Below are 25,037 nucleotides of genomic sequence, written 5' to 3'. Positions count from 1 at the left end.
GCCTCTAAAGATGGTTTTGAACCAGGGGAGACTCCTAGACCCCAATGTTCTATACATACTCCTAGAGCCCATTGTCCTCCTAGACACTCTGCTTTTCAATTGAAAACAGACATCATTTTTACGACTTTTAATCGATATGCCACGACTTGAAACGAAAAAACGCCAAAAAATCTCATCTGAAAAAAAATGGAAAAACCAGAAAAATGTCGTGATTCCCAAGAAATCTAGAATCACTTTATTCCCTTCACTTGATAAATTTTCGATATCGATCGCCTATCAATCGATGCGATACGTCTTGAAGTGAAAATACGCGGAAAAATCATCAACACCGATGATGATTTCATTCTAGCTCTACTCTCCGCAATATTTTCCTTCTCATTATTGCAGTACACTCATGTACACTCGTCCACTGCATTAATTATACCCAGGTTACTTGTAAGCCTAGTATCCGGTATGTTATATCCTGGACCGATCGAAGGCCAGCAGATGCGACTGTGATATTCCCGGGGATTTATGACTCGTTGCGCCAATGTTGAGATCGAAATGTAAAAATGCCTCTGGCATTGATCATGCCGCTGCATCGCGCAGCCCGGGTTTTACCTGAAGTACCTCGTGGTGATGTTTTAATCCTTGTTGAGGCTAGACTGCGCGACGCCGAGAAAATGTTATCGAACTTATTTCTTCTTCCGGTTATTTTTTGCACGCATTTTTTACGGTGAATGCCAGCCTGAGTCACTCATGTAAACTTTGAGCGTGACGTGGAGGGAAAATATGTCGATTGCTATTGAGTGATTAATTGACAGTCGCAAAGAGAGGAAAACAAATCACTGGAAACAACAGAGGGGGCGATATGGGATTTAAAAAAAATTATATTTGCATTCGGAGAAGTAGTGCTTTTGAGTCGATTAAAACTCATCTGAAATTTTTTACTCATTCGTCAAAAATAATTACTCCCCTCGACTTGATTACGGAAATTAAAATCCAAAAAGTTGTTTACTGTCCTCTTGAGACCTCCCATGATGAATTAATTCGTGGCTCCTCGCGTTCGACACAAATGCAGCGAGAGGGCGGGGAGAGGGGAGTGCGCAGAGGATGTGAAATAAGAAAAACTCGAAATGGCGATTTTAATATTCATCACCAGGCAATAGTAAGAGTTTGAGAAGGAGAAATGAGAGAAAAAGGGGGAGGGTTCATATTATGCCCTGTGCACACAGAGACGCCTCTCCCTCCTGTCCCTCCCGACATCCCGTCTCGACCCACCGCAGAGGGAGCACAAGACGTTCTTGTGTGAGATGCGATTTCGATCAACTCCCAACGTCCATCACCGGAAATTAACTCCACCAAAGAAATGTCCACCTGATCGGGTTTCACATTTCTCAGTCAATCGAACATATTGATGGTACCAGCCACTCTCGAGAGGTTTTTAGACAACGCGAGGAGATATTAATGGGAGAATTCTTGGTGTCAGGGGGCAATAAACTGGGGAATAAAAATGAGGGAAACGTGGAGGTATTTTTTTGTGTGTGGACGCGGGGTTTTTATGGGTTTTTGAATTATTTTAGGGGCTATTGGATACTCAGGAATTTTTCCGGCGTGAAATGTTTGTTCTAAAAATGTTTGGAAGAAAAGTTCTGTAGAAAATAATATTTTTCGGTTGGATTTTTCTTCAGCTAAAATAATTTCGAATTTTTCGAATTTATTTCCAATAATATTCACAAAATGGGAATGCATCGCCAGTTTCCTATATTTTTTATCTATAATTGTTATCTATAATTATATTCTAATAGAAATCTTGATTTTTTGTCAAATTAATTTTTAAAAATCGTAATTTTTTCTTTGGACTACTATTTACTTTTTGTTTATCTTTGTTGTTATGTAGGGTTTACGGAAATAAATAAATTAACGACATAGAAAAAGCTTGACCATAAATTTATCGAGTGCAATAACGATCCACCGAATTAACGATTTCAATAACTAAATCGGAATGCCGATTAGCATCAGAATTATGTGCACTGCAGGTGCGATAAAAACAAATATTCATTGAATTAAATGTTTTATCCCTGACTATCGGTACGTGAGCGTGATGTAAACCTACGTGGATACGTTTTACTCAGAAATCGCGTTTAACTGGAAAAACATGCGCTAACGAGCTGTTGACTCTTTTCGAGATAAAATTCAATACAGTGGCTAGTGTCGAGGAAGGCGCCTTCGCTTCACTTGGCAGTCGATACGTCACCTTTCCCCCGGTTTATTCGGTCAAACATTTATTAGTCGTTGAGTGTTTCGTATTATTTGTTATTTAGAATAGGACTCCATTGGAAAATCTGCGTGAGAAAAAGAGAAGAAAATTAGATGTTTGGATTCACAGGGTGTTTTAAAGATCATTCGGAGAGCACATGTGAGGACTTCAAATTATAGGCATTCGATGCTTTCTATCGGTTTTCACACTCACTCGTAACGGATAATTTCAGACGATTGTTCGGAGCAATTTGATGCGATTGTTCTTTAGTTTTCTGAAGGTAATTTTTTCCTCTCGTTTTTGAAAATCATCTCGACAAAATGTTCAGTGATAATGTCACGATATATTATAATTTTTCTGAGAATCCGGTTGATAACGGAGTAATTTTCAACCATTTTTATGGACCAAAATGATAAAAACGAAGACACAAACCCCATTGCATTCACTCTGTAACCGGAGATGCGTCTGGCTGCGGTGAAGACCACATCTTCTCGTATTTCTAGGCTAGATGAAGTCCAACACGCATGGAAAAAGGATTTAAGACAATAGTTTCATTCATCGAGGCGCGTGTAAAATAATCTCCATAACCTTTGGTAATTGCCATCGCCGAATCCATAATAAACCCTTTTACGAGGCCCCAAATGCACCGAGAGAAGAAAGATTTCAGTTATTTAAATTCAATAAACTGGCATTATCGGTCTGGCGTCATTAACTGTCCCATTAAAGTCGAATAATTTCGTGAATTCATAATAAAAAAATAATACACCGAATTCAGCCGCGATATTGACAAAACTAATTACCCTTTATTCCCCCTGAATTAACGAGCGAAGTGTCCATTAAACACTCGAGAACTCGCCCCCAAGCAAACAAATTACATTTCTTCATCCATCTTCCGCGTAAACACGTGTATCCCCCAGCATTCAGATACAATCTCGGTGTCGTCGGGGTTTACGCATTATCAAGAGACACTAAAAATTGAATTTTTAAATCACAAAAAAGTGCACAGTTGCCACTTGAGTATTTAAAAATTTTTTTTCAAACAAACTCCTCCACTTCAAACTGAAAGGGGGGAAATCGCTCGTTAAGTCATCGCTCATCGTTTCTGCCTCAAGATAAACACACATTGGAGAGTAAAAAATATAAAACGAAGTAGTAGAATAAAAACGAGACGAATGAAAGCAATAAAAGAAGACTGGACAGTCCGTTCCCTCTTGAGAGATGTGACGAACGCTTGAGGTCGAGTGTTATGTTGAATGTAGAATCGATTGAGTACCCAACGAGAATGAGATAAAATGAAGTTTAAAGAGCAATTGTTTTATCATCTTGAATTCTTTCGTGAGTGAAGTGAAAACAAGTGAGCTGGAATTCGAGATAATGTCAATATGGCTAAATCAATTCTCTGTCAATTGAGTTGTTTAGGATTTTTTCATTGATAAAAATAATACAAGTACATTTTATACTCTCAAAATACACGACTATTCAAGAAACCATAACTACAGATTTTATTAACAATGAGAAAATATGTTTTATTAAATCAGTTGAAACTATGAAACGGCGAAATTAAACAAAAAATAATGACGATAAAAAAGGGGAATATTTATTTCAGTTTCCCTAGAAAGTAATCGAGGCCTGCAGTGGCTCATGCCATGTACGGCCAACTCGTTCTCATAAAATTTCTCTGTACCCGCAGAGTGGTGGACAAACGAGTGTATACGCGTGCAAAAAACAGACAAATGTACAAAAAAAAATTGTTGGCGGGAGCGGGGAGTTTTACGGAGGGAGAGGGGAGAGTGCGGTAGGACATCCTACGCGAGGCGAGATAAATCGCATCCAAGTTAACGCGAAGAGACTTGCGCTCATGCCACACCCTGAGAAGTTGCCCGTTTGAATAAAAAAAAGGAGTAAAACGATGGGAAGAAAGGGAACAACAAATTTTGAGAGAAGAAAAATGTTAAAAGTACTGAGGCAAAAATGTGTGGGCTCCTTCTGCTTCTTCTTCTGGAATTATTTATTAACTATGTATGCAAGTGTACATGGTGTATAGTTGGGGAAGGAGGAGGGGGGGGGGGCTTGAGAGAGTTTGAAAATAAATTTTAACGCGGGTATAAGTTTTTTCGAGGGCACCCGGGGGGTTACGTATGGATTCCTCGGGACATCATCTCGGGTTTCTTGGGCACGTACATGAGAATGTAGAGAATAAATTTGTCTGGGCAAATTGGTACCAACAATTTTTCAATGTTTCTACCGTGTCGTTCTTATTTACGTGAAATTTTTCTCGCGCCTTCAGAATAACTCTTTATGATCGAGGTAAATTGTCTTGGCGAGCAGCGGTGTGAGGGGTTTTTTGGACTGTTGATGGTTGCAGAAGTTGAGTAAGAGATGGAACGAATGAAAAATTGGGTTATTAGTCTGTGACCGTTGCTAACCGCTGCAAAACCGCTGGACACCGTCGTGTGGCGGTTCTTCAACGGTTGTGCAGGGCCGATAGAGCTTCAGCGGAACTAGATATGGCATTAATTACGGTAGAAGTGTACGAACCGCTGAAGACCGTTGCGTACCGTCACGTGGCGGTTGCTCAACGGTACCGCAGCGGTCATGGACTTGCAGTAAAATTTCTTAGCTTTCAAAATCACTTCGTGCCAAGCCTACAACCGCTGGAGAACCGCCCGAAAACCGCTGCTAATTCCACTCAAACTCTGTTACTTTCCCACAAGGCGCCAGGTTTAATGGTGTCGAATTAATCGAGTGTGAAGAATCACGATTACATCCTGAGGCGCACCCACTGTTTCACATGCCCAGAAATAACTCTTACCGATTTTACAAACAATTAATTCTCAGAACAACTCACTCAGTGGCTCCCTAAAAATAGAAACAAAGGGTTTCTCTCAATCTTCTCGAAAATAACGAGAAATACATTCGCCAATATTCGCCTGAAGTTTATAATGGACCGAATCTGTGATGGGTACCTCTGACTCTTGTATTCAATTCCTTTTTTCTGTCACTCAATTGCAGTTGACGGACAATATACGCCCGGGTAAATATAAATTGTCGTTGATCACAGTTGCCGCAGTATATCGATTAATTCTCCGAGTCAGTTCGGTCAAGGCGAGGGTTATATACTCGTATACATGGGGGCATTGGTTGTGTCTCACCTTGCCCTTCGGCATTCTGCCCACCCATATAATCGATTAATCGTCGCCGAATGTTTCTGAAACACTCGGGGATATGTGTCACGCTAAAATATCATGATGTGCAATTAATCATAATGCGGCTCGCGGGTCAGTGATCCAACGGTTGAGTTCATTCCATTAAGTGAAATCAAAATGAAAAATAAAGAGGGAATAAACATTATTAATCACTAATTCTTGCGTTTTCGCTGATTGATTTTCATTCTTGGAATTAATCTTAAAATTTTTTTGATTACTTCTGCTAAAAATACTCATGAGTGGTCGTTGCTAGTGACGAAAGTGAATCACCTGATGAAAATTAAAAACTGAGTCAGGAGTTTCAATTTTTCGCCTGGCCAATTCGTTTTATTCCTCCCACATAGTGTCTCTGAACACACTGGAAGGGAAATTAACAAACAAATGTGCACGTATGATTTCGGAGTTTATGGGGCCCCTAAACTCGTTTACAGGGCCTTTGTCAGCAATCTCTGTATGTTTCATTTTTTTATTTCGTCGTTTTGGTGCTCCCCCTGGTGCCTTTTATTATTGTATTTTTAGGCTCGAGCGAGTGTTTAGCCTACGCCGGCACGCCCTAGGCCTCTGCTGAGACCGAGAGACTGACAGACTAAATTTCAAGAGTAAATTTATTCTAATGCAAAAGATATTCTCACTCTTTCTTAAATGTAATTTATATCTCATTGTTGATGAGATCATCTTTATTCCAATATTTTTAATTATCGATAATTACAGTGCAGGAAAATCTCTCGTATGAGATATTAAAATCATTTATAACAACTTCAAACTCAGCAATTACGTTTAATTGCCCCTAAAATTTATCGCTGAAAATATGTAAATGACACGTTATGAAAAAAAAAAATGCGTAATCATAAAAATTGGCGTCAGTGTAATCGACAGGTAGAGTTTGAAAAATTTATCCCCTCGTCCTCGATTTCACCTCTTCTTCTTCACTCTGCGAAATTCCTCGAAGGTCGGCCTTATATCATTCCTCCGGCAACACCCTGCACTTTTCATCGACACGAACGCACATCAATCCTCGACTGGCTCCAATTTTTCTCATCGCTTCTCACCTGAAAAAAAAAGCCAACCGGTCTACGTGACTAATTATTACGCGTACCTGTCGAAATTTCGCTTTGCACTTCGTTATCTCTGAAATGATACCCTTTTTCAATAATACGAAGCGTTATGTGTAAGTGGAGGATCATTTTTCACGTGATAAAGTTGAACTTTCAATTTTTATGATTTTGAGATGAAAAATTAATTCTGAATTTCAACTGCACTGCTGCGAGAGGACCGTTGCACAACCGTTGAAGGACCGCCACGAAACCGCTGGATAACCACGACGAAATTGTTTTCCCGTATGATTTCTTTAGAATTGAATTAATTTCATTACAAATGTACTGCCGTTGCAAGACCACTCCCTTACCTTTTGATCTTCTTCAAGATGAAGAATTGATTTGAAACGTCAAAGGAATTTTTTTCTCCATTTTGAGATATTAAATTTTTTATGTAAAAAATTGTAAAGTAAAAAAGGGAATGTTCTATCGCGGGGTTTGACTTCAAAGGGAAGCAGAAGCGCTCAGTAACAGCATGGCAAATTCGTCGAGTGTCGAGTTAAATTACACGCATAAAGGTACGGAAATCTGCACACGATCCCGAAGCATTAGAGCGGCAATTGAACATAAAGAATACCAAAAAGCGTATGATATTGAATTCTCTGTGAAACATTTTCAATTCTTTCCGACATTTATCATGCACCTCGTCTCTCATATTCAAGCAGAGATAAATGAACCCACATTGGGGTCGACGACACCTCGAATTTCCAGATAAAAATGAGAGGAGAGAGAAAAATACACCCGAAGCCAATCCATACTGGAGGTGCGGATGAGGTTTAAACTCTGAGGTTTTTTTTCTTCTTTATCTTCTCGGTGAGGTTTGGGTACGGCTTTGCACGAGGTACGTGTCAATGTTTTGAGTAAATACACGGGATTGTGTCGAGTTAAGTGTCTCCTCTATCTACGGAATTCGGGGATATGGCACCTCTTACCGGTGTCGAAGATCTCGAGGTACTTTACCTGGAGAAGAAGAACAGATAAAGAAGTCATTGGAGGACTGAAATGTCGGGAGAAATTGCCAGAGTAATGCACAGCCCCAAAAATTCTCGAAATTGCAATTTTTGAATGGAAAATTCATCTTGAAATACTCATAAAAAAATATATAAAAAATATATTTCAGTAGCGAAGCGGTAAACCGGGTTAAGTCGATTTTTCCTTTTGGCCATTTTTTGATGAATATCTCGGAATCTAAGAGAGATAGCAAAATTTTGCTCATGACCTTTTTTGTAACCCTCAGTTGGCTCTACAAAAAAGGTTATGACAACAATTTTTGTATCTCTTTTAGATTCCGAGATATTCGTCAAAAACTGGTCAACAGTTAAAATCGACTGAACCCGGTTTACCGCTTCGCTCCTGATTTAAACCATATATATATATTTTTTTAATATATGGTATGTATATATTTAAAAAATATATATATATGGTTTATATATATTTTTCAAAATTGAAATTGTGATGAAATTACTGCCATACTGAAGAGAGTAGAAGGAGTAGAAGTCTCCAACAGTCGTGTGGCGATTTTTTGGCGGTACTTCAACGGTTGGGAAGCGGTTTCGCAATGATTGTATTCTTGTACTACAACCGCTGAATATCTAACTGATTTCATTATAAGTTTAAAACCCGCGCAAGACCGCTGCTCAACCGCTGGAGAACCGCCACGCATTTGGGTGCATAGTATCTCGTTAAATATATATTTTATATATATCTTTCAAAATATAAATTTTCCCGTGTGGGATAATTCCCAAATTATTCCGAATTTGCAGGTGTAATCGCCGGTTTATACTCCCACGGTATTCAAATGGCGTCGGTCTTTTTTCCAAAAAATTGTGAAAAAATCCATTCATTAATTCGTAAGAATATGCAGAGGGGACGACACAATTGACGCCTCCTCGTGCAACGGTAATCCCCGTTCTCATTAGCATTTCATACTGCCTCACCACTGTAATTTTTTATTTCTTTTCTCGTCACGTGTCCCAACCCCTTCCTGTGCATTTTGTGACACTTCCTGTCGAGGAACTGTGCTCTTCCTTTCATCCGATCGAATCTCATCGGGGCCATCCTTGTTCGATCCCATTATGTGGGAGAGCTCGAGTACCGATCGATATCGGCTAATTGAACGGAAATTTTACTGTGATTTGTTCGTCGTTACGAGGCCATGGAGCCTATCCAAATGGATTCCAATTACTCGCGGCTTATCTTACATATTTCGAATTAAAACTCTTAGATTGTAGTCAACGGAATGATGAAGAACACTCTCATTTTTCATTTTTGAAACGAGAGATCACGAAAATAATTAGAATTTATTGATTTCGTTTTAAATCCTCTCGATGTCAACTGAGTTAATTCTCATTTTTAATATTAAAAAAAAAAAAAATATGTCGCCGATAAGATTTATGCAACAAGTAGCTCGTCATGTAATCAAGGCCCGGTTGGTACGGGGTTTTCGTCCGATTATGTTTACTCACTGCGTTATCCACCTACGCAACAACAGTTCGACGTATCCCCAGGTAAACCTCTTCTCGGTTTTATCTCCCCGACTTTTTTCTCTCGTCGTTCGTTGGTGTGGGTGGACGTGTCCCCTCGGTGCATAAGGATGAAAAAACCTCACTTTTTTCACTGGATTTTCGCATGAAATGTAAATATAGAAACGATTTTTCTATTTCGAAAAAGAAAAAATCGAAGAAAAAGCTTCATTTTTCATCGTCGATAACTCGAAAACGGCAGAGTGAAATTTCCCATTTTTGTTTCATTTTCAAAGTTTTTTTTTAACCTTGAAAATAAGACCTGAGTCGTCCAAATCGCATCATTCGTTCAGGAGATATTGGCGATTAAAGAAGGTTGAAAATTTTTGCGGTTGTCTTACGCCACAGAGACGCTATAATTCTAATAAAAAATATTCCTATTTAAATTTTAACCTTTGGAATAATAGCCGTGCACATTACATTATACAAGATGCAGATCAGCCCACAGCCTCTCACATCTCCACCGCGACAAGACAAGTGCGGGCGTCTTACGAAACCATCCACAATTATGATATCACTGATTTTCGTATTTTTCCTCTAAGATCGCATGTACCGATGTAAATAAACAGTGTTGTTTTATCGGATATGGTATCCAGTGAGACAAGTGAGATGGATAGACGGTGACTAATGGAGCCCGAAAAAAAATCCACCTTCAGATTGTTGAACCGTTGATCATCAGTCAAGGCGTCTAGGGTCTCCGAGTCATTGCAAAATCACCTTTCTCTCGTATCTCTGTAGTCCAGGCTGTCAACAATATCGTGTGCTTACACCTACAACCCCATTGTTCGTATGATGTTTCATAGTGAAGCGATGAGTCGCGAGGTGTTTGGGCGCGTGGCACCCACCAAATCGGAGGTGCGCCAGTGACAATGGTGCCTGGGGCTTGTTTACTCTTCAATGGACTAATCAGGGACTCAACTTTGTCTACAAACAATCAATGATTGAATAATTGCATGACAACATTGTTCGTAATATACGTGGAGGAAACAGAATGGGAGAAATTGTAGATGCGAATGATTTCCTACCCGACTGCGGTAGGACCGCAGACCGCCACAAGACCGCCGAACAATTGCAGCGGTCATAGACCTGTAATTAACTTAATTTCATGCTGAAGATGGTAAAAGGAACAGAAATCTCCAACGGTCGCGCGGCGGCTTTCCGGCGGTTCTTCAACGGTTGAGGAACGGTCTCGCAACGGTCGTAAACTTGCATCACAACGGCTTAAATTCCCAACTGACCGCCACAAAACTGCCCGATTGCAGCGGTCATAGACTTGTGATGAGATTAATTCGATACTGAAGAGGATGGAAGGAACAGAACTCTCCAACGGTCGCGTGGCGGTTTTCCGGCGGTTCTTCAACGGTTGGGGAGCGGTCTCGCAACGATTGTAATCGTGTACCACAACCACTTGAATATTTAAATGATTGCATTATAAGTTTAAGACCAGCGCAAGACCGCTGCTCAACCGCTGGAGAACCGCCACACGTTTATGTGCACAGCATCTCGTTAAATCTGAAATTCCCAACATAATTAGAGATTCTAGTAGACAAACAACTAATTGAGGCTCAACCCACTTGACTTACGATCAATCAAAAAATACATACAAATCAATTAGCGCGCGGCATAACGAAACATTTCCCCAAATTCCAATAAAAAACAAGCGAGGAATTAGTGAACCCAGAGAGTCAGGCCCTAACCTCCAGAATCTATCGCTGGAGTGGATCGGGGAAATGTTAATGAGCCCAGACTACCGGATTCCCTCCGTTAGAACTCGTTTCGGAGGGGATGGACGACAGATTCTATCTATCTGCCCCCATCGAGCGTCTTAATTATCATGTCTAGTGCGTCACATTTAAAATTCAACAGTTGGCACACCTTCCAAGGTCCAAGGGCCTTCTGGAACCGCCCGTCACGCAAAATTTCAAACTCAAATGAAAAATAAAATAAACAGAATTGACGAATTAATTGATTGAATGGATGGGACAGAGCAAAATTCTGGATAATTCGAATTGTCGATAATGTTTGTAACATCTCAGGGGTCTGGAGTTGAGCGGACGATTAAATAAATGCATTTCACCAACTGAAGAGATGCAGCCAATGGGAGAAACGGAGGGTGTAGATGCCGATAAGAAGCAACGGTGCCTCGCGCGTTTCTTATTTATGCTCCTACGAGGTGTGGCGTTTCGTATTATTAAAATCCATCGGCTTATCGTGCTTCCGTCCAACAGCATCACCAGCGGCACCACTTCAACCGTTCATGCTGAATAAAACCGAAGTTGACTTTTCCATTCAAAATAATCTCACTTCACATATCCATCCAACTTCACCGACTCGTCCAATAAAACCGAAATGTTGAGGCCTAATGAGCTCACTTAAAAATTCAACTTGAAAATTGGTCGCATGTTTCTCTGAATAATGCACAAGCGACCATAATTCCTTTAATTTAACACGCGACGGGATCGTTCGAGTGAATTTTATTTAATTCCATTCGTGAATTAACCGAGAGTGCAGTAACGTGTTTTTTCCCCAGCGAGAAAATACATCTTGTTACCTTTTGGAAATTCGGCGCTTGGAGTCGCCCACGTGGACTGGCCATTTTGGAAAAAAGTCCTCGTGGACCACCTCGACGTACCAAAATATAAGACGCTGTGCGGCAGGAGAGGGACTATCGTGTACATTCGTGCGCATCGAGATACCACGGTTTTTCGAATCGAATATACTCATCCCTCACACGTCGCAGACTCGGAAATAGTGGATGTATTTTTGGGGCTACACGTGGGCACTATATCGCACTTGTTTATTATCTATTCGTGGGGAGCAGGCTTTCACGTTCTATCGTTGGGTTTCTTTTTCAAGGAAAAAATTGTTTGTCAAATCGAGTGCACGCTGTCGCAGGAATTCTTTCTTGAAGATTTGATGCATCTGCTTTATTGGCTTGGTTCGGGGAGGAAAGTCGTGCAGCGAAGCTGTTTCCGCGATTTAGAAATTTCTTGGGATATTGATAGTCAAGACTGGGGAAAATACGAGTGATGAAAGATATTTTATTTGATGGATCAATTTTAATTTCAAATTCAATGAAATCAACCCTTTTTTTTCTATGGTGGATTTTATTTCATGGGAGAAGATGAGAAAAATTTAGTGCGAGATAATCAGCAGGAAAATAAAAAATTCCATTTTTCAATGTTTTCAAATTAATTAAAAAATGGAATTATTTTTTCGAATAGTGAATTCAATAGAATAGATTAACTAAATGACAAAAATTAAGGATTAGAGATTGCAAATTTCATCTGATTTTATTACGCGCGAAATTAATTGAATAATAATAATGATCCAAAAATTTGAGATTAAGTTTATTTGTCACAAGTAAATTTCATGTTGGTAAAAATAAAATGTTGAAAAAAAGTTATGGAAACCCCATGAAATTGAATCGAAATATGTTTCTCGGAAGACAGTGAAGAAAATTGCCTCCACCTGTCACCACGTCTTGGCCTTTTGTGACTCTCGACGAGTGTATATCCTAGTAAGGAATAGTAGCCGCAGGTACAGGAAGAGGCCGACGACCTCCGATAGAAGCCGAGTTGGGTTATAAACCGCAGAATATCGTCCCATGATTTTCCGAGACGACTTTCGTCTCGTCCTTCTGGCATCAACCGCTCTCTTTCAACCGTCAAAATCCCTGGCGCAGGGCAATTCTCGTGTGAAAAACGGGGGAGACGGCTGGAGGAGTGAGGAATCACCCCCATACGTCATACCCATGGATTTCCCGGTAATATCTTTTCTGAATGCTCACACGTACCGATTGGCTGTACGGCAGATCCCACCTTCCGCCTGCACTAGGTCTTATTATAGGAGCCACGGCATCTACTGCATACTGATGGCTATCGATCTCTCGGGGAAGTCGATCGAACTGATGTAGGAGCTAAAGTGGACATCACGCACTGGAATTCGCTTCCTTTAACGCACTTACTCCAATTATTGTTGGTATTTTTCAGCGAGAATTCAACAGAAACAGCGCTGGACAATAATTAGAGTGGAAGAAATCGTGAAATTTCAGATTTCACTGACAATTCAATAAAATTCCAAATTTTTGTGCGGCAGGAAGAGGAAAACTCCCCAACTTAATTAAATTTTCAATAAATTTTATCCATTTTTTGCAAATATTTTCAACATTGAAACAAAACGAAGAAATTTGCGAAGTGATCCAAAAGGGCAACAAATTCCGGAAAATCCTATTAAATAATAAATCCTCGAATAAATTCTCGAAGCTCTTGGACTGAAGGTGGATGGCTCATTTCGAGTGCCAAATAAAGTATTTTTAGTGTTCGTGTAGACCATATTTACCCATTAAACATCCGTAAAACACTTCAAAAGCCCAAGGATGCCGGAAAAATTTATAAACTCCGCATTTATTAATTATGAATTAAGATATTCCCCTGGGTATTTCAATATTTTAAGAGCCCAATGCTCATTAAAATATACTCCAGTGACACTAACTCCCCTTAATTAGCCCGGGCAGCATCGAAAATTAGCCGTTAGTCTGTGTACAAGCGTTATAAACATATTTTTTTTTTTTTTGGTCAACGCGATACTTGTACGAACATGTCTCGGTTGATTATCGTCGATACTGGTACGATCCTTTCGCAAGTTTGAGTCACCGAAAAAGGTGGCGAAACTCGAGAGAGTTTTAACGGTGATTCCCAGGGTCGTCCGATTCTCCAAATGATGCACTCCCGAGTCATGCCCTTATTGGTCATGACGAGAACGAGAGAAATGGGGAGATGATATTCTCCTCGGGCAATTGTCTTCTCTCAAAATGGAATAGTGAATGACGATGGGTTAGAATACTCTGCGATCAATCATCATCACGAGGTCCAAGCGGATCTTATCATCCGTAACTAATTGCGATGAGCAGCGGTTGGACTTGCAAACTCGAGAGAATTAAGGCAGTCAGACGGTTATCTGTTTTATAAAACACTAATTTGTGATTTAATGAGGGGAATTAATTGCTGTTTTTAGGCTTCAAATTGAATTTAAATGATATGAAATGAAGGGGTAGGGTTACTGTGATTATTATGCAGATTTTATACTCCATTTAAAAAAATATATGAATAAATTGATAAATAAAAATGGAAGGAAATGAATAAAAGTGAATTGAGATGACCAAATAAAAATTAAAAATTATAATACACAAGTATGATAAGAATATATTTATTGACAATGATATTGGTGAATGAACAGGTGTGTTTTGGAATAATTTATAATGATAATTTCATTTAATTACCAATTTCATCTCACTTTTTTTTTTAGAAGGAATACTCAACTGAGGGCCACAATGATGTGGCTGCATGTCATTCTGATCTTGAAAGTGCTGGCACTGACAGCGGCCACCAGGGACTTTCGTCACATCTCCTACGAAGGTAAGAAGTGAATGATGTTTTTTTTAGTCGAGTGTTTGCCAGCGAATGACTTAGATTTTTACTTTCCCTCTATTCTGGGCCCAGTAAGAATGAACTCCTGATGATTTGATTGATGACATTTGAATTCACTCTGTGTATTTGATAATCCCGACGATAATGAGTGCGACAGAAATCTCTGAAAGTGATTTCAACATCACAATTAGATCAGTCCATCGTCCTCCATCAATCATTCCGGCTTTCCTCGTTCACTTTGCTCATTATCTTCCACTTAAAACATGAAGGATCCGTGCATGCGTGAGTAGGTGAGAAATAGTCGTCGATCAAATGTCCAGCATCTCTCGGGTTACCGTTGGCGTTCCACTTTGAAAAAAACCGGAACAGCAAGTTTTCTACAGCTACTACATCTTCTTTAAGTCTGACCATTAGTTTTCATCATCGGCTTTTGCGAGACGATGGAAAAATGAGGGGAGTACATGTGACCGCTCCCACGGAATCCCACTCCCTACGTATTAAATGGATAGATTGAACTATTTGGTTCATCGTGTTTATGGGTTTTTTTATTTTCTTGGGGATCTCTGCAATTGCGGTTGAAGTGCCGCGGAAAATTGATGGGGATCTACATGGAGAGAAATTTCTATTAATATTTATTCCGAGGGTCTAGGCAGCGTGCAGCATACTTCGTTGTTGGAATAGAAATTGAAATTTCATTGATAATTTAGTGGTAATTTTTAGAAGCGTGATGTTGAATTTTCTTTGGGGGGGGGGGGAATAATTGAATTTCACATTTTATTCATTTTCTGTTGGAAGGAACTATAAAATGAATAAAAGACTTAATTTTCAGTTCAATTTTTCCGTGAGAATGCGATGAAATCGGGGAAAAATGGAAAATTCATGTCATTCTGTTTCCAAATATTCATGTTCTGTTGAAAAATCAATCAAGTTGTACAATTAGCCGTTTCCATTTATTCTTTCATTAAATTCCGAGTTTTTAATGAAAATTAATTAAAATTCCACTGGAACTATCACTTGATAAAATTTTCATCAAAAGTCCAGTGAAAATTGCAATATTTTGAGTGAAAATTTCACAAAATTATTGTCATTTAATTATATCGTAAAATTACGAATCATTCAATTTTCAAATCAAATTGCGTGAGGAAAAAATTAAGTTCCAACATTCTCAGCATTGAAATTCCTAAATCTTCTAAAAATCTTCATTTTCTTCGAATGGAGACATCATCAAGCCCCCCGCCTGCCTCATTCCCCGTCGTTCCTCAAAACTATCTCATAAACACTGCACCGCAGGGTGCATTCAAAAATTTTCCACCTCTCCCTGCATAATTAACAATTTCCACGAGAAAAAGGATTCGATACCCGAGTGAAAGCCCCTGAAAATCGACGAGAAAAATAATGAATTCAAGCACACGACTCATAAAGTATCACCCCATCAGAATTAATTCCACCTCATCATGAGGTATAATCGCCCCGCGCCATGATTAATCCCCTCAATTACCATAACTTCCAATTAACCGAAAATTGTATATCCCCGATGCACTTTATCCCGAAAAAAAAATTCCCCTCATTACTCTCATTTTCCAGTCTTCCCAATGATAAACAGTTTCATCAGAGAAAGCGGATAAATCCTGAATCATGCTTTCATGCATACGGGGCGTCGAGATAATGCCGATTTGTCTGTTATTTTTTTCCTTTTTATCGAAAAAATAATCGAGTGCGCATTAACATATTGATGAAGATAATTCAAGTACGAGTGGTACTGCCACGATTGTACGATGGCCTCTTGCCGATCTCGGTCTCGACTCTAATACAATATAATGCTCCACTATTTTTTCATACCACAATTTTATCGTACGAATGCAGAGAGGGATCTCGAGTACTCCGTGACGTTGGTAACATTCGATAATCATCATTGGCTAAACCCGAGGGCTTTTCCCCGGGTCACGTCCAATTCTTGTCCTGCATTATATCCTTTCGTTCTAAATCTGAGGTTATTAAAAGCTGTCTCGAGTGCCGATCGTTTACGATATCATCGTGGTTTAAACTCAGCACGGTATTATTATCGCACGCCTCGAAATCACCGAGCTCTACTTCCGTATTGGAATGGGTATCCATTGCAATCGAGTGATTATCATGAATTGGTTGAGTTGAAAATAGGGCAGTTGATGGAATGGATGTACATGGAGTTCCCGAGTTTCTGATTTTAATTTCATTACATGAGTATTTCACGGCTAAAAACATTATTTTTATGTGATTATTTTTTTCAATCGTTGATTGTTTCGAGATTACTATCTTCTTTCAAAGAAAACAAATGATGATTTTTCATTCAGAAAACCGTGAAAGCGTGATTGAACATTTGTGGAATTTTCTCAGTTCAAGAATATATTTGCGTCAGATTCGACGTTTTGCTCACTTCACTCGCCGCCCACGAGGAAGCCACGCCCCCTCGCTCGCTTCGCTCTCCAATCCCAAGGGGCTGCGTCCCCCCATCTTCTTGGGTATGTTTAGGCATTCGTATTATATAGAAAAAAATTGATAGAATCATTTACCTCCTTTGAAAAATCGAGATTTTTATTATTAACAAAAGGCTCCAACGAAAGCCTCTTGTCATGAGACTCAACCGTTCATTTTTCAATTTATTCACATATAATAGTATGAGATGTATGAACATATTAGAGAAGTAGAGATAATAATTCATTCTCAATGGCATCATGAGGGTCACAGATAAGAGAATCAGGGACGTCTCCTGAATTTTTTAATAATATTAATTAATCCTCTTCCACATTCGGATAGCAATATTTTCCCACCACCCACAACTATTCCCACTATCATTTTATTTTTTCATCTGTACGTGGATACACCGGAGAGACCGAGTTTTCCAGGTGATTACATATGCCGAGTACGTGGCCAAGGTATTCTCGATATACACCGGTTAGCACTGAGCCCCGGTTACTCGTCGTGTTTATCTTTAAAGGAAACACTGGTCGGTAGCTTTTGGATACAAGCATTATGGTTTGTCCCTTTTGTCCCCGCGGGCTTTTATACGCGTCTGTCTAATTTATCGACATGCACAATCGTTAAAGTTGAATTATGGCCAAACGGTACTTTTAACATCAATGTGCCCCCCTCCCTCCCCTCACTCTCCTCCTGTCCTGGGATTATTTGAATTCAAATATTTCAGGGTCATTGATGCTAGTTTATTGGCGATTGGATCATTCCAGTGGTTAACATTCCTCTGTCGGGTCTATTTTGAGGTTAAGGTGATTGCGAATTTCTCTGGGATGTAATTGCGATGGGACGATTGCTTGTCGCCGGTGGCGCGTGAACAGAGTGATACAAATGACGTGTTATCGGTAATTATGTTGTTGTAAGTGTCACTTGTTGGGTAACACCTTGGTGATATTATTGCGTCAATCGTCGATTGGGAATAGGGTAATTCAGTAGCGAAGGGTGATGAACCGGTTTTTATCGTTAATGATTGGAGATCGGCAATGAAATTCAATAATTTTTTTTTTATAAGTAGGGGAGGTTGGGTGAAACGGACACTTTTGGCTTTTTTTAAACATGTTAATGAGGGGTTGAAATGTTGATAAAATTTAATAATTTTTTTCAATATAAAGAACAATTCTTTTCCTTTGTGACGAGTCTAATCTGAGCCCAATTGACCAATTTGTTTCTGAGTTATGAATAATTTTAAAAAAGTCTAAAGTGTCCGTTTTACCCCACTCTCCCCTATTTTTGTGGAGTCTGAAATAAAACACGATTTTTTCAGATCGTATCGTTTGATGGGGAAATTCTATTGAAAATTGTATTAATTTTTAGCGGATTTTATTAAAGGATTCCGCAACTTTATTTTTTTTTCGTTGGAAATGTACAATATTATTCTATAGAAAATATCTCAATAGAATAAATTGTCCAGAGAATTCGAATTCGCAAGGTTTTCTATGAAAATCTTTCTGGGCAATTGATTTGTCTGAAAAAATTATTTCTGCGATGTGAAGTAATCTTTCATCTCAATGTAGAGACCAATAAACTCCGTAAAGTATGGAGTATGAAATGGAAAAGAATTTCTCTCCATGTGCGTAACAATTACAAACAACAGCAGTGAGAGAAATAATTTGAAGAATAATTCTTCATACCCAACAAAAAGTGATTGGAGAGTTGTATTGCACTTGAACAGCTTCACCTAAAAGACGTACGTCAAGTGGGAGTGGCCCGTAGTCAACGCATATAGCACGCATGTGAACGAGACCGAGAGGCCCACGACAGATGGGCCGTAAATCTCGCGATCCTGTCGTAAATCAAGTGTATATTTTCCTCGCATTCGAGGGCTCACGTGGAGATTCTCCGAAGACTACCCGATATACGCCTTTGTATCGACACTGACTAGGGCCTGACTAGGCCGCGACTAGGCGTGACTGAAACGCGTCTCGGGGCGTTGGAAAATTTTTCACGCTCTGGCCCCAGAAACTTGTCCGATCGAGGAGAGTGAGAGAGATGGGCCACTCAATTTTTGAGGAGCGATGGCTTTAGTTTTTCGATGGCTAGTTGAATCCGATGGGAGAATTGAAGCTGTACGTGGGCGAATCGACGGCACGCGCCTCTTACGTCCCGATTGGGCAGCACTGAACGAATAGTACCGGTAGAGCGACCCACGTTCACCGCATATAACCGTCTGCACGTATAAATTTCACTTACTGCTTATATTTTCACTCATCCTTTTTCTTGTTATCATCTCCACCTCCACGTGCGCTGGATACGCGTGGCACAACGGGCGGTATAATACCACGAGATTCATCCCAGTGAATATTCATGTTTATGGGACGGGATGCGTACTGGGGTGTTATGTTTGCATTATGCGGGATTTTCTGGATATCAGTTTTATTCATTTATTTATTCATTTTTTTATTGGATGACTCAACAGCTGTGGCTTAAATCACTGTAGGTAAATGTGTTTGGCTGGAATTTTCAGGACATTTCGAAGGGAATGCACTCTTGAATATCTGTTTTATTCATTTATTCATTCAGTTTTTTATTGGAGGAGCCAACAGCTGTCGGCAATTATGAAGTTTCAGTACACTTCTTGAATTTTTCTTCGACAATCTTCAAAAATTTTTCTTCGACATTTCTGGTGCCTCCGAGGGTTTCATTGGCATTAGAGGGGCCAATAAATGCGGAATTAACATTCACTTGACGAAAAAATTCGATTTTGGCGAAAGTCGACTTTCCCCCGGGAAAAACGGAAAATCTGACCCTTTGAAAATTTGAAAAAAAAAACTTTTTCAGTTTTCACTTTTTCCACATACTTTTGAGAGTTCTGAATAGCCCGTCGCTTAAATAGTTGGAATCAACGTTCACCCGGCTAAAAAATTCGATTTTGGCGAAAGTCGACTTTCCCCCTGGAAAAATCCAAGATCTGACACTTTGGCTCCGGGTGAAAAAAATACATTCTGCAACCCTCTCCCTTTGTTGGGTACAAATTCCAACCCTCGGCGTACATGCCTTCCCCCTCCACCCCCTCGTGAAATCCCGAGGTCTAGGTAATACACTGGTATCATTACACTGGTAAATTTCTTTGTCTGAAATTTTCAGTCTACTTCTTGTCTTGATAATTTTCGTCATATTATAATTCCACTGATATTTCAGTTGAACGCCTCCATGAAAATTAATCAAGGCCTCAAAAATTGAAGCGAATATACGCTTCAGTCATCAATTAATGGAAATTTCAGTGAAGTGGATAATCCTCATCTTCCAATTTTTCAAAAATCGGAATTCCGGTGAATTTAATGTCACAAAACCTATGCGTCGTACCTCTTCCTGCAAAAACACGTGTGTGCATATATTATTTCCACTTATAACCGATGGTTTTCACTCAGAATTCCCCGAAAACATTGACAACTTCATTCACAACAGAAGAAAACTACCGCCACAAATTGGGAATGTAAGAATTAGTGAGTAGTGTACACAGTACTCGAACGAGTGAGTAGGTAATGAAGTGAATTTTCCACACGTGTGCACTATCAGAATAGGAATTTTTCTGTTAGTCATTCCTAATGAGATTTTCAGCATCACTGATCACTGTCAACTCTTCATAGTTGCGGATTTAAAGACTTCACTATCTTTGCCCACTTCATAATTAAGAGAAATGAGGGGGGGTTCAAGGTATAAGAATGGTTGAAAAATTTTCTGAGGCTATCACTTCCAAGATGAGGTTCTACGCGGTACTAGCTGCTCTCGCACTTGTCGTAATCAGCCACGTAAGTGTGGAGTTTTTTATTCTCCTGGTCGGAAGTGCCTATCGTCACGAATTACTTAGTCCCATCTGTTTTGAAAGGCTGAGGCGAATGAGGCAGTCAACTCGGTCCAGGATACCATCGCAGATACCAGGAGAATTCTTGAGGAATACAGGCTTCACTTGAAGAATATCCAGCGTTATTTCATAGATCTTTACCAATTCAGGAAGGAAAACGCCACCAGTGTTGCTGATTCTAGTGTACAGGAACTGCAAGTGAGTTTTGAGACTGTATTTACTCACGTTTGATGACTGCGGTGAATTATTTAGTGATGATTTATTATTTTGAATCGTCATCGTCGAGAATTTTCAGAGGAGAATGGAATGGAAAAGCATAAAGTGGTATAAAATGTCTTCCTGTAATTCTTCGCAAGTGATCTCTAATAATCCCTCAGGATATTCGGAATCTATTGACGAATTAGTCAAATATCAACAGGAACAAAAATATATTTCTGTCAGGAACTCCCTGGCCGTTGAGTAATTTCTAAAACAAAATTTTCGTGAAATTTTGAATTGAAATGCATTTTTTTACGAGAATTATTGCATTTTTCATTAGAGTTTTAGAAGAAGGTTGTAGTTTCTTGGATAATTTAGGAGGAAGTTTCAGGAGAGTGACATTGAATTCAATTTAGGCGAAAACAATAATGAAATTTCAAATTTGATAGAAAATTTAGTGAAATTCAAGTTTTATGGAATAATTTATCTAAAATTTAGAGTGCCCATTGGTTTTTTCTTTAAATTGTGAATTTTAGGATTATACCGGAAATTTTAGGCAGAAATTTTCAACAGTAACAGAAACAGTATCGTAACAGTATCGTTTGGTTCCCCCCAAACGATAATTATTCAATTTTTCGCCCATAATTTCAAGCCCAATTTCGAAGCAGCTGAGGAACTAGGAAAAGACGCAAATAAATGCCGCAAACCATTGAATGTAGTAGTCCAACGAGCCCTGGAAACCCACATGACGAGAACAAACCTGTGTGAAGACGCAAATCTGCCCAACTTCTCAGCCCTGCGGCGTCTAGTTGGCGAGTTGCTGAACGTGAGTGAATTATTTACGAAAAAATGTCATCAAGATTCAGTCAAACATCGAGGTGTTTCCATTCCCATAGAAAGGAGATCAGTTACAGTCACAAGTTCAGAGGAATGTTGAAGGTTGTAAGAATGAGACGAACTACGATGGATGTCTCGCTGAGAGGACAAACTCACTCAAGGCTTCCGTGCTAATCTGGAAATCAGAGGTGACGCATATGAGAAGCAAGGAGGCCACAGACACCGCTACAGCCAAAAGACAAATGCCTTTATGCTTGAGAGCGTCATTCACGAGATTTACACTGCAGTTGAACGCTGTCAACCAAATCGTCAGACTGTGCATCAATGCGCTTGTGGAAGTGTCTCCTTGAGTGCTACTGAAAAATCCAGAAAACTCAGACTTTTCTTGTCGAGTGGAGCTTTTTAATTTGAAAGTTAATTTCTCAAGTTGCTAAAAGAATTGATGTTATTTTTAATTTCTCGCATTACTATTTATCGGTGCATAAACTATCTATATTGCATTTAAGGATAAAAATTTGTCAATTTTGTCAAATGTTTTCTAACGGTTCAATATCGAGACTCAAATTCAGAACCTGTGACGTTTGAATAATATAATCGTTTTTAAATTTAGGGTCAAATGGGGCAAAAGTAGACGCATTTTATTCATCTACTATTCAAGTCATGTAAGTGGCCTCGGCTCTTCGACTGTTACCCCCCAATAAATAAACAAATAAATGAATACACCAATAAATAAATGAATAAATAACAAATAAATAAAGGTCTCATGGGGTAATTAAACTAAAATTCCCAGTTTCCATGAATTATTTCATAAAATAGTGAATTTTCAATGTCTTAATTCCAATTTTCCAGTGCCAGCCCTAGATAAAAATTTTCCACAATGAAATCACGTCCCGACGTCAATTTTTTTCATTCCCAACCTTTCCAAGATCGACTCTTCACACGTGACTTCACGGAAGCGCTCCGATTCCGCGTGCCGGAAGTTCCACTGTGTTTTCTTCTGACACTTCAGGTGCTTGTAAAAGGAAAAGAGGAAAACCCTCGAGATCTTTCGCTGGCGGAATTGAACGAACTCGGTTTTAATCATCCTCAAGAGCATCTTGAGAGCCACTGACGGAAATAAATTCGCCTCGATCCGTCCCTTAAATTCGTACGTCCGCTTAAAAGGCGTCTGATACCCCCCGAAAAACCGAAAACCCATTTGACAACACCTCTCACGTACTCCTTATACGGAATTCCGTTGGCTCGTAGCTATAAAATCACCATAAAATCAGGCCCCCTCGTTCATGATTTGTAAACGAAGCTCTCGGTAATGCGCTATTTTTATTTATATATTTTTACCCATTTTATGCATCCCAGGCGTCAGTCTGAGACATAAGTTAGCGCGTTTCGTTAAAAGAATTCCCGGCCGAGTACTTGGGCAGAATTTATTCGGTGGAAAGTGAGTCTCAACAAACCGTAAATAAAGTCTCATCTTATTTCGTTACTGTTTGCCCCCTCTGGGGGATGGTGCTGCAGTGGGTGTTGAAAAAACGTGTTCTCGAGAGGTTGAAGAACATACTTGGAGCATAAAAGGCGTGTCCAGATTGTAGAGCAAAAAGAAGACGTTTAAGATCTACCCGTATGCAAAATATTTTTTGGTTCACGAAGAGTTCTTTTGTTCGATCCCAGCGAGAGATAAAAAAAAACAATAGAGAAATATATCTTCCATGTTTTTATTATTTCCAGCGGGACATTTTGACATTTATATTTCCCTTTCAGAGCAAATATTCGTGTAGGAGAGATTCTTCACAATTTTTAATGGTCAAAATGAGACTTTTGAAGCATTAAAATACTTGGAAATTTATCACGCTGGTTAATGCCTCTCTCGGCTCTTCTCCATCACCTCTTCCTTGTTCTCTCTTCTCTGAAATGCGAATATTCGCTGTGGGCTGGGGGAATCCAGTAATTAAGGCAATGAAATAACCCGGAGAATGCCAATTATCACGTCAATCCAATTGTATACAGATGAAAATCGAGAATAACACTCCCTATTTTGGTTTTCAATGGTAGCTAAATGCTCGGTTTATCTTGGGAATAGTCCAAGTGCTATTCCCATTTCAGAATCCGGCAATTAGCCGATCCAATTATCGCGTCAATCTGCAGGGAGGAGGGTCCTCCAAGGCGGTGCCTCTTGTATTCCAGGGATGAAGTATTTTTTTTTCTTTCATTTCCTCTTTTCTCCTCACCAAGGTCATCATTACGGAGGAGTGCTCGGGCTGTTACTCAATTGGACCTTTTTTTCGTAATTAATTAGAGAACGGGGGAAACAGGGAAAACTGTGATTTCAGTTTTTATGAAGAAAAAATATTGGAATTTGTTCTTTTACGTAGGGGCATGAATTCCTGTGGGATATAAATTCCTGCAGGGGTGTGAATTCCTGCCTGGACATGAATTCCTATCCTGCAGATGCATGAATTCCTGTCGGATATAAATTCCTGCAGGTGCGTAAATTCCTGTCTGGGCAAGAGTTCATTTCGTGACATGAATTCCTGTCCGGACATGGATTTTAGGGCTTCATCATCTATGAATTCTTGCAGATGAATTCCTGTCCGGCCATTAATTACCATCTGGATGTGAATTCCTGTCCAGACATGAATTCATTTCGGGACAGGAATTCCTTAACGTGGACATAAATTCCAAAAATAATGAAAATTAAGGGAAAAAATCGCCACAAACTTTAATTCCCCTGAATTGAAAACTATTAATCTGTCATCTAACGGCACAAGCAGGTGAAAAATGTATCTCTCACTCCTATTCATAATCAAATAAATATTTTTTCTCGTTGCAATCAGAGAACTGGAGCAAATGCACTCATGCGAAGTGGCTGGAGTGACCCTGAGATACTCAATGAACAAAAAGTAGCCAATCTTGTGAATGAAAAAAACTCTATTAAATCGATTCTGCTGGCACAACATGGACACGTCCTTGATTTCAACTTTCAATGGCCAGTTGCGCTCGGTGGCATCGAATGGCACGACAAATCTTCCCTCCCCCTCACTCCCGCTCACAATCTCAACGTACATATCCGTCTCGCCACTTGTACGACAAAAAACCGCCCGCATCTCAATCACGAAACCAATGCCCCACCATCTCTCCTTGTTTCTCCACTCGTCTGCCTCGTTTTATATGGTGTGGAACTCTCCCACTGGTTCCCCTGCCCCCC

General features: G+C 39.6%; 2 protein-coding genes across 3 annotated transcripts in view; both read left to right on the top strand.

Moving 5' to 3' along the window:
* Positions 1-25,037, top strand: part of LOC107036518 (semaphorin-5A) — a 70,712-nt gene that overhangs the window by 17,130 nt on the left and 28,545 nt on the right. For both annotated transcript variants that reach the window (XM_015254539.2, XM_015254538.2), the window contains exon 2: positions 14,369-14,478. In XM_015254539.2, coding sequence (XP_015110025.1) covers positions 14,394-14,478 — 85 coding nt within the window. In that variant the 5' untranslated portion in view covers positions 14,369-14,393. The remainder of the gene's footprint in view (positions 1-14,368; positions 14,479-25,037) is intronic.
* LOC107036521 lies at positions 20,674-22,540 on the top strand. The gene is made up of 4 exons (XM_015254541.1): positions 20,674-20,747; positions 20,825-20,998; positions 21,651-21,824; positions 21,895-22,540. The coding sequence occupies exons 1-4, from the start codon at positions 20,697-20,699 to the stop codon at positions 22,183-22,185; spliced, it is 690 nt and encodes a 229-aa protein (XP_015110027.1). The 5' UTR covers positions 20,674-20,696; the 3' UTR covers positions 22,186-22,540.

The sequence above is a fragment of the Diachasma alloeum genome, unplaced genomic scaffold, assembly GCF_001412515.2.
Source record: "Diachasma alloeum isolate Michigan unplaced genomic scaffold, Dall2.0 Dall_scaffold_00209, whole genome shotgun sequence".
NCBI classification, from domain to species: Eukaryota; Metazoa; Arthropoda; class Insecta; order Hymenoptera; family Braconidae; genus Diachasma; species Diachasma alloeum.
The sequence above is the reverse complement of the archived record's forward strand: the minus strand, read 5'-3'. Positions and strand labels throughout refer to the sequence as shown.

Excerpts from the sequence above, each read along its gene's own strand:
- LOC107036521 (XM_015254541.1), top strand. The coding sequence starts at position 20,697 with ATGAGGTTCTACGCGGTACTAGCTGCTCTCGCACTTGTCGTAATCAGC. Across the intron at positions 20,748-20,824 it reads CACTTGTCGTAATCAGCCAC|GCTGAGGCGAATGAGGCAGT; the intron begins GTAAGTGTGGAG and ends CTGTTTTGAAAG. Across the intron at positions 21,825-21,894 it reads TAGTTGGCGAGTTGCTGAAC|AAAGGAGATCAGTTACAGTC; the intron begins GTGAGTGAATTA and ends CCATTCCCATAG.